The sequence below is a fragment of the Magallana gigas genome, chromosome 1 (assembly GCF_963853765.1).
Source record: "Magallana gigas chromosome 1, xbMagGiga1.1, whole genome shotgun sequence".
Taxonomy (NCBI): Eukaryota; Metazoa; Mollusca; class Bivalvia; order Ostreida; family Ostreidae; genus Magallana; species Magallana gigas.
In genome coordinates this window covers 10,567,232-10,577,991 of record NC_088853.1, presented here as the reverse complement: position 1 = coordinate 10,577,991, position 10,760 = coordinate 10,567,232, and the positions used below count along the sequence as shown (strand labels likewise).

General features: G+C 36.4%; 1 protein-coding gene across 1 annotated transcript; it reads left to right on the top strand.

Annotated features, from left to right (window-relative positions):
* Nucleotides 1-5,951: 5,951 nt before the first annotated feature.
* LOC136275547 (uncharacterized protein F54H12.2-like) lies at nt 5,952-7,268 on the top strand. The gene has a single exon (XM_066085075.1). The coding sequence runs from the start codon at nt 5,952-5,954 to the stop codon at nt 7,266-7,268; it is 1,317 nt and encodes a 438-aa protein (XP_065941147.1).
* Nucleotides 7,269-10,760: the final 3,492 nt, after the last annotated feature.

Genomic DNA, 10,760 nt, shown 5'->3' with positions numbered 1-10,760 from the left:
ATGTACCCCGTTCGGTTACGATGACCAAGACAATAGGTCCATGGAATGCAATGTGGGTGATTTACAGGACACCGAATCAATTGAGAGTGATCTTGATTGACATTATGGTCATGCATACTGAATCCAAAATAATTAATGAAAGAATAATTGTATATATCAATTCATGTATTTTTTCATTCTTACAGAAAATTAAAAAAATGAACAAGTTGTCTGTTTTATTGTTTGTTACTTGAATATAAAAGATGTGAATAGAGAACTTAGATTATTAGTGTATCTCAGTATGTCAAACTACACGGATTACTTAAAGGAACTCTACTACACTCCCGGTAAACCGGGAGCATTTGCAGGTCCCGAAAAGTTGTATCAAGCCGTTAAACAAGAAGGTAAATACAAGATTGGCAGGCGGAGAATTAGACAATTTTTAAACAACGAAGACCCTTATAGTCTTTATAAGCCAATTCGTAAGACATTCCCGCGCTCTAAAGTGATAGTGAACACAATCGACTCAATGTGGGATGGTGACTTAGCTGACGTCAGTAATATCTCGTCCCACAATGACGGCTACAAATTCTTATTGGTGTTAATTGATATATTTAGTCGATATTTATATATAATCCCCTTAAGAAATAAACATCATCAAAACATTATCGATGGTCTAAAATCAGTTTTTCAAACTGAACGAAAACCACACACTCTTAGAACAGACAAAGGTAGCGAATTCAAAAATCGTTGGGTAAAGACATATCTGAAAAAAGAAGGAATTAACGTCATATACACGCAAAATGAGACCAAAGCAAACTATGCCGAGAGAGTGATCCGTACTATGAAGAACCTTATGTATCGCTATTTCATGAAAAACAGAACTTACCGATTTGTGAATGTGTTACAAGACTTGGTGGAAAGCTACAACAACAGACCTCACAGATCGTTGGGTGGTAATGCCCCAGCCACTGTCAATCAAAACAAAATCAGACCCGCTAAAAATGAATCTGCTTAAGTCAAAGAAAACAACGAAAAAAAGGGTAAAACCATTTTTCAAGTTAAAAGTTGGAGATACTGTCAGAATATCACAGCTTAAGCACCCTTTTCAAAGAGATTACCAACAGAAATGGACCGAAGAATTTTTCAAAGTGAGTAAAAGATACAAAAGGGGTAAAATACCTGTATACAAAGTAAAAGATTGGGCAGACGATCCTATAGAAGGTACCTTCTACGAATCTGAGCTTCAAAAAGTTGTCAAGTCTGAGGATGTTACCTATAGAGTGGAAAAAATACTGAAAAGGAGGGGTCGTGGAAAAACCAAAGAAGTGTTTGTAAAATGGGAAGGATGGCCGAGGAAATTCAATTCATGGATTCTAGAAAACTCTCTGGAAAAACAAACATAGGTAATCATAGATTACTAAGCTCACCGAGACGGAGCATCACCCTTATGAGACATCACCTTCATAAGACCACCTTTATCATTTTATATGAAAATCATACTCTATGATCTTGGATATTCATGGATTCTGTTTTGACAAAATATCGTATATCATCTGATAAATTTTTTTATGATAATCATATGTTCACATGTTAATCAATACAATGATATAAAATTAAATATTGCATTATGTCATATTTATAATATAAATCATATAATACATTATTATGCCTTCTGTCAGTTTGTCACTATATATTCAATACTCATCTATTTTCGCATAGTATCAAAGGATTTATATAGCGTAAGCATACTATGTCGAAATAGAGCACAGCGAATATTTTCAACGAAAATCTGTCAAGCGCCGACAGCGGGATTCGAACTCACGACGCTAAAATCATTGATTCTGGCATTAAGTCCAACGCGTTACCGCTACGCTAAATTATCTGTTATTATGAACATCGGTAATTAGGTATATAAAACGTAGATATATACGATGAAATCAAGCAATTAAAATTATTCATTTTTCCAAAAAAAAACTTCATTATTGACGGTAATTTTAAAGTCAAAGTTTCCTATAAACTTTTGAACAAATTGATTGAACATTTTTCAAAGAAATTCTACATGAGAATCACAAAAACGCTTTTTTAAATGACGCTTGATAAAGAATGTTCAAGAAAAAAAATTCACTGAGATTTCGTCTGCTAAACATTTCGAGTTTTCTCGGTAAGGCCAAACGTCTCTCTATTTCTTGAAAAGAACATAAACCTTTGTTGACTTTTTATTGTACAACAACTTGTTGATTAAATAAACAATCAAATCAATTGATTACACGTAATTTGAAAAACAACAACAAACGCTTGCTTTTCCGGTGATTATTTTAAGGGACTTGTCAACACTCGAACGTCAGAGCTACTTATAGCAAAGCACGTCAGTATATTTAACAGTCGGCATAATAATAACAATAGTGTTGTGTTGTGCATGTACTATGCCTAAATAGTAGTCAGGGTTTGATACATAGTGCACTCGCCTCCGGCTCGTGCACCATGTATCAAACCCTGACTACTATTTAGGCATAGTACATGCACAACACAACACTATTATATAAATAAAATACTGTTACAGTAATAAACAATAATGAGATATGATATTGTAACATATGATATGACATTGTATTGTGTTATACCTTATTGTATTTGATCACATAATACAATATCATAAAATATAATACAATATAGTATTATATTACAATATCATATTACATAATACATCATAACATTGAAACATGATATTATATTGTATAATATAGTATGATATTGTATTGAATGACACTGAAACATATTTGATACATTATATGATATTATATCATATAATGCAAAATAATTTGATTCTAATATTGTATCTTATCAAATGATACAATATTATGTGATAAAGTAAAATATTATAAAATACATTATTATATTATACATATTGTATCATATGACACAATAATATATATTACAATATCATATAATACAATTTCATGTGATATGATAATACATCATATAAACCAATATCATATCATACAATATCGTATGATACAATATTATATAATATTACAATATCATATAATACAATTTCAGATGATATAATTCTATATTACTGAAACCAATATCATATTATACAATATTGTATGATACAATATTATAGAATATACAATATTGTATCATAGGATACAACATAATATTTTGCAATATCTTATGTAATTGTATCATGTGATAAAATAATAAATTAAAAATACAATATAATATATACTATATTGTATCATAATATACAATACTATACATAACAATATCATGATACAATATCATAACATAAAATATCAAAAAAATTGATACAATATCATATCGTATCGTATTTTTATACTTTTTATAATATAACATATGATATCATATTGTATCATATCAAACAATATTGTTTCATATCATACAATACTATATCATAAAAATCATGTTATATCATTTATCATAAACACATCTATCTATCGAGCTGGTTTGAGTGAGGTAGGAGATTTCTTTAGCATCCTTGATAAAAGAGATCAGGCTCTGCATCTGAAGCAACCTCTGCGTTTAATTTATAATAAAGTTAAATCAACTATGCAAGCTATCATCTATAAAACATGTCACCTGTTCCAAAAAACTAAACCTCATCCAGCATCCGAAACCTATGGCTCAGATTCAGAATTCAAGCCCATCAGGTGCATTGGTATCATAAGACGCATTATCCATGCAAGTTTGGTGAAGTTTGGACCAGTAATAACTAAGATATCATCATCAGAGGGCACTAGCAATTAAAACCTTAACTTCCTCCAGCATCCGCAACCTATGGCTCAGATTCAGCATCCATGCCTGTCAGGTGCATCTGTATCATAAGACACACCATCCATTCAAGTTTGGTGAAGTTAGGACCTGTAATAACTAAGATATATTTTTTAGCATCCTTGATAATGGAGATCAAGCTCTGCATCTGAAGCTACCTCTGCGATTCATTCATATTACAGTTAAATCAACTATACAAGTTTAAAATAGTGCTATCATCTATTAAACATGTGACCTGTTCCAAAAAATTTAACTTTATCCAGCATCCAAAACCTATGGCTCAGACTCAGCATTCAAGCCTGTCAGGTGCATCAGTATCATAAGACGCACCATCCATGAAAGTCTGGTGAAGTAAGGACAAGTAATAACTAAGATATCATCAGAGTGCACCTGTTTCAAAAACTTTATTTAACCAGCTCTTAAAACCTTAACCTCCTCCAGCATCCGAAACCTATGGCTCAGATTCAGCATTCCAGCTTGTCAGGTGCATCAGTATCATAAGACGCACCATCCATACAAGTTTGGTGAAGTTAGGACCAGTAGTAACTAAGATATAATCATCAGAGGGCACCTGCAACAAAAACTTTAACCAGCTCTAAAAACCTTAACCTCTTCCAGCATCCGAAACCTATTGCTAAGATTCAGCATTCAAGCTTGTCAGGTGCATCAGTATCATAAGACGCATCAGCCATACAAGTTTGGTGAAGTTAGGACCAGTAGTAACTTAGATATTGCTATCAATCGGCACCTGCAACAAAAACTTTAACCTGCTCCAAAAACCTTAACCTCCTCCAGCATCCGAAACCTATAGCTCAGATTCAGCACTCAAGCCTGTCTGGTGCATCAGTATCATAAGACACACCATCCATGCAAGTTTGGTGAAGTACGGACCAGCAGTAACTAAGATATTGCTATCAAAGGGCACCTGCAACAAAAACTTTAACCTGGTCCAACAACCTTAACCTCCTCCAGCATCTGAAATTTAGGACCCAGATTCAGCATCCAAGTCTTTCAAGTCCATAAGTAGGTCCAGATGCATCATCCATGCAAGTTTGGTGAAGATAGGACAAGTAATAGCTTAGATACAGGACCTGCAACAAAAACTTTAACCAGGTCCGGACGCCGACGCCGACGCCACCGCCGACGCCGAGGGTATAGCATAAGCTCTCCTTGACTTCGTCTCGGTGAGCTAATAAAATGCCCCTTTTTCTGCAAAAATGTGTTCATTCAAAATGAGCGTTCGGATGGTGTTGACGTCTACAGACAGCTCTGATTATTTTGACAATAAACCAAATAGCTATCGAGTTCAATTGAATAAACAGATTCAATTCGACGGATATTGGACTGTTGCTTTGACAGAATTTTCCTCAGAGAGTTGGATTACGTCCGAGAAGAAGAAATCCGAGTTGTTTGTGTGCTGTGATATTTGTGAAGAAACTCTTATTGGTGCAAAAGAAGCACCCCTCCTAAGACGCATATACCTGGGGCAGAAACCAGGTAATATTACTTACACACTACCGTATTACATTCCAGTAAAAATCGGGCAATTGCAGCAGATTGGCATATATATTACAGACAGAGACGGGAACTTAGTGTCATTCTTAGACGGACCGGTGACCGTAACACTTCATTTTAAGAAGTTTCCTTACGTTCTGTGACCATGAATAGTCAGACTTACGTCAGTGATCCCAGAATATGGGAAGCTTTTTACAAGAACATGGCAGAGAAAAAGTTTAACCCTTATAGATACAAACCTAAACAAATTGGGAGAGGCGTGAAAAGTTACAAGTCTTACGTCATTCCGTTGAGACCTCACTCACAATTTAAATCAGTACAACAAACCAGCACTCAAATGACCCCCGTAGCTGCCGTGGAGGAAAGAGCCAAAGTCGAACATGCCAAGGATGTTAAAGAGGGCGCCCCATTCGTCAAGGAAGTATAAAACGGCCACATTCACAATCTTCTGCCATTCCTTCAAAGAAATCGAAGCTAACAACACCTCAAAATCCAAGGAAGAGAAAAAAGTCATCTAAACCTGTAAAACGACGAAAAGCGTCAGGAGAGACAAAGCAGAAGTCAGTTAAGAAACATCGAGGTGTACCAGGCAAGAAAGCACAATCAAGAACCAAAAAAGAGTTTAAAATTGACAGTTACAGAAGTATCTTTAAACAATAGAAATGGCATTTTTAAGCAGTGATAATAAAGACATAGCTCAACCCATGGAACTGTCTCTTTTTACGTCTCCAACTAATCAGGTAGCGGTCGAAAAAGTGTATTTTACAGAAGCAAGACCGATTTCTAGCATAGGAGTGTCAGATACACCCATTGAAATCGTAGTATCTGGTTCGGGGGCAGAATACGTCGATTTAAAGAGAAGTAAATTGTACGTAAAAGCCCGAATTTTGAAAGCAGATGGAACGGCTCTGACCAGTGATGAAAAAACAGGCATTGTAAATTTGCCCCTTCAGAGTATGTTCTCCCAGATGGATGTCTATTTGAACAACAAACTAGTTTCTTTCAATACGAACAACTATCCGTGGAAGGCTTATTTCAAGACAATTTTGTTCAGTGGGAAAGATGAACTCAATTCACAGAAACAATCAGAATTGTTCTATAAAGAAGAGGGAAATCTCGGTGATGCCAATGCATACAATGGAGGGAATACTGGACTGGTCCTGCGATATGGATACACACAGCAAAGTGCAGTCTTTGAGCTAGAGGGAAACCTGATGGAGGACATATTTGATATAGATAAATATCTGATAAACGGGGTAGACATTTACATCAAACTTTTTAGATCCAGTGCCCCGTTTTTCATCATGTCTGCTGAATCTTCACCGGCTTACAAATTAGAGTTGCTGGACGTCGTGTACAAAGTGGCCAAGGTGCGAGTAGATCCCGGTGTTCTGTTGAACCACAGTAAACAGATAGAAGCAACCTCTGTGAAGTATACCATTATGCGAAATGAATTGAAAATGAATACTATTCCTAAAGGATCCACAGAGTTTTACTGGGACAACATTTTTCCTCAGGCGGTCCCTGATCGCATCGTGGTAGCTTTGGTGGACCAGAAAGCCGTCAATGGGGATTACACGGCCAATCCTTTTAATTTTGAGCATATGGGATTAACTGACGTTGGGGTATACATCAACGGGGAAAGCGTACCAGGTAGACCGCTGAAAACAGACTTTTCAACGGGACTGTATTCATCAGCTTACACCCGTTTGTTTGAAGCCTCTGGAAAATGGAACAATGACGCTGGACTAATAATCACTCGTGATGATTTTGGAAACGGATATTCGCTATTTGTTTTTACCATAGATCCTTGTGGATTTGGAGAAGAGTATTTAAACCTGATTCGTCGGGGAAACACCAGATTGGAGCTGAAATTCAAACAAGCAACAACTAAAGCTACTAACGCCATTGTGTTTGCTACCTTTTCATCTCTACTGGAAGTCGACAAATCACGTGACATCAACTACATTCAGCCATGAATTCAACAAAGCTGCTGAACATGGTGAAAATGGACCCCTGCTTAAGACGCTACGTAAAAGGTGTATTTGCTAGTAATACATTACCTCAAATCGTTACACATTATCCAAGTGCCTTCATCGTCAATACACAACCTTTACCTATGCCTGGAGAACATTGGGTGTCAATAATCATACGCAGCCCATCCCAAGCAGAGTTTTTTGACAGCCTTGGAAAATCACCAGCTGATTACAATCACGATATTCAAAACTTTTTGAAGAAAAACAGTGTAGAATGTAAATTCAAATCTATGCAACTTCAGCCTCGTAATTCTGACTTGTGTGGACTTTACGTTTTGGTATTTTTGATTGCAAGATTGTGTTTTAAGAACTCATTAAATCAAGTGTATGCTTTATTTTCAAAAGACATTCAATCTAATGATGTTTTTGTAAAACGTTTTATACATGAGCATTTTGTGTATCATTAAAATAATCATAAAAACATAAATACAGGAGTTATTTTTTTAAGCGACCATTGAATAAGAATGTTAGTATATATGTCCAAGAAACACTACGCTGAGCGTCAGTGTGAGGAAACTTGGCTACTGAGAAACATGGAAACAGAGAGCGTGAATGATTGGTGGAATACTCAATCCTTACTTCCGTTTTCGACACCAACTACCATTCTGATATGTGGTAGCACTCAAAGCGGTAAAACGCATTTTACGAAAAAACTTTTACAAAACGCCAATGGCATGTTTGCAATGCCTGTTGAGAGAATAATATATGCTTATTCTGAACATCAACCCATGTTCGAGGAAATGGAGAAGACAATACCAAACTTTTCATTACATCAAGGGTTGCCTACGAAAGAAGACATAGAACAGTACACAGAGGGTGTAAATCACACTATAGTGGTGTTGGATGATCTCATGTTACAAGTTGCGCAATCTCAAGATTGTGTGCATTTGTTCACGGTGACATCTCATCATAGAAACGTGACCACCGTGATGCTGTCCCAGAACCTATATCCTCCAGGAAAATACGCGAGGACTATTTCCCTGAATTGTCTTAATGTCATTTTATTTAAGAATTACCGTGATTCTCGACAGATCATTACCTTTGGATCTCAGATCTTACCAGGACAAGTTTCGTTTTTCAAAGCAGCCTATGAATCCGCGACTCGACCTAATTTCGGTTACTTACATGTTTGCCTGGAACCTACACAAAATAGAGAGTACCAGTTAAGAACTCACATTCTCCCTGGTGAAGAGATGATTATTTACCAACCGATATAAATACGCACGAATCGATGTATTCATCTCATTATTTAAAAATGAAGCCAACGGTGAAGAAACAGGTGGCTTTCTTAAATTTTCTCGTCAGTGCAGACAGTGCCCAGCAAAAAGTAATTGTTAAAGCCTTGACCAGTGAACAATTAGATGTACTTGGGGAAATAGCACTTAACATTTACACCGGAACTTATCCCCTGACGAAAAAGTATATAAATCAACTGAAACCTTACGAATCATACATTCGATCCTTAGGATCCAGAGAAGTCAGCAACAAGGCGAAACGTCGCATGCTATTGAAAAACATATCTTTAGTGCCCCTTCTTCTTAAACCTATTGTTAAACATCTAAAAGGGCAATGGCGAAGGAAATGATACTCGTACCAAAAGTGAAATATGAACATTTACTTCAAAAATTGGAACCTGTTGATACTTCATCACGAGAAAACGATCATCAAAGTTCTAGGCAAACTCCAGAAAATCAAGTACAATCAGACAGTGACTTAATAAAAAAAACTAATTTGTTACAAGCTGGAACAGGTTATGTCACCAAGAAGAAGATGAAGGTTGGGAAACCTCCTGGAATTTCCAATAGTCGCCGGAAGAAGAAACATGTTCCTTGGCTTACTTATTGACAATGTAATAACAACAAATACTAGTGTCTTGATCATTTTATTTGTGTGTGTATTCAATAAAACATTGACATATAAAACATTCTGGTTTTTCTTACATTCAGAATCCAAATGGCAACGTGTCTAAATTAGGAAGAATTCGCCGTTTGGTATAAACCATTTTATAATTTTTAGTTTCAACCCTGTTTAACAATTTTCTCTTTCTACTGTCTCGAGATATTTTACAAGGGTTGACAATTTCGATTTGTCGGTCATGTGAGGTACAGATCATCGACTTAATAGCATGAAAATTGATAAGTTTTGAGTTTGCCCAGTTCAGTGTAAAACCCCTAACTTTACATTCCTCTTTACCTGACAATGTACGGTAAGCGTAATTTTTAGGACCCCCCGAAACGAATTCGACAATGTACCCGTCTTCCGGGGAGATTTCATTGGTCAATTCTCCAAGGTAATTACCGATGGGGAGATAATTCAAGTCGTCCGACCTTTTTGTCTTGAAGATGACACTGTCTGTATCGAAATAGAGTACTTTCTCGTTTAATTTGTCGAGAACCCCATACAATTTCAGCCGAGCCCACATGGTCGTAAACGAGGCCAAGAAAATGTTGGTTTTGTTGTCAAATGACGCAAATAAGGGGTTGTTACTCCATTCTAATTGAAGTATGTTCGTCGAAACAATGTGAAAATTGTGAGGCACTTTAGTGGGATCTGAGAGCATTTGAAAAAATTTTTCGGCTTCTGATTCGTGAAAGAACACAGACTGTTGCATGCCCAACCTCTGACCAAATTTCCCCCAAAAACTATTCAAGCAAAGTTTTGCTAAACATCGCTAACCGGGATTTTTTTAAATTTTATCATACTCTAATTGGATGCCCTCTTTTTCTTTGTATTCCCCTATGAATTTTATTTTGCCCTCTTCCGTATCGCATCCTACCGGAAATCCAGAAGCCTCTTGTTTAATTTTTAAAAACATGTTCACATATTGAGCGAACAATCCCCCCTCACACGACTCGACATCGTATTTGGAAGACTCTGCAAAATGATAAACTTCATAGATTTTTAAGATTTTGTATCCTTTGGACGTTGCCATTTGAATTTCGGGAGTACACCACGTGCCCGTGATAGCTCTTTTTTCTAAAGAACATGTACATTCGCTTTGATTTTCACTGTCCGCACATGTGCGACACAGTGGAAACTTTAATTTTCCATTCGAATTGTATGGAAGCACGGGATGATAAAGTTGTCTAGGGGGCAGACTTTTTATTTTAGCAAGTCCAAAATATTGCGACAAACCCTGAAAATCGTCCGTGATGATGGTCGGATGGCCAACGGGATAGCGACAGTATTTGTTGGTCCAGGGATAAAGACTGGTAAAATCGTAATACTGTATGGTTTCGTCTTCTGAGGCTTTGTAATGTAGTTTAATGGCATTGGTTCTGCCACCAAAAAAACTGTCACGTGGGTCGAGTCTGTCTTGAAGATCTAGGGTAGATACGAATTGTTGCAATGCTGCATTCTTCTCCAATTGAAATTTAAATTGATGCTCCCATACAATGACCAATTTGTATCCAAGCTCTTTCAGTTCCTTTTCTC

Coding starts and splice junctions, on each gene's coding strand:
- LOC136275547 (XM_066085075.1), top strand. CDS start 5,952: ATGGCATTTTTAAGCAGTGATAATAAAGACATAGCTCAACCCATGGAA.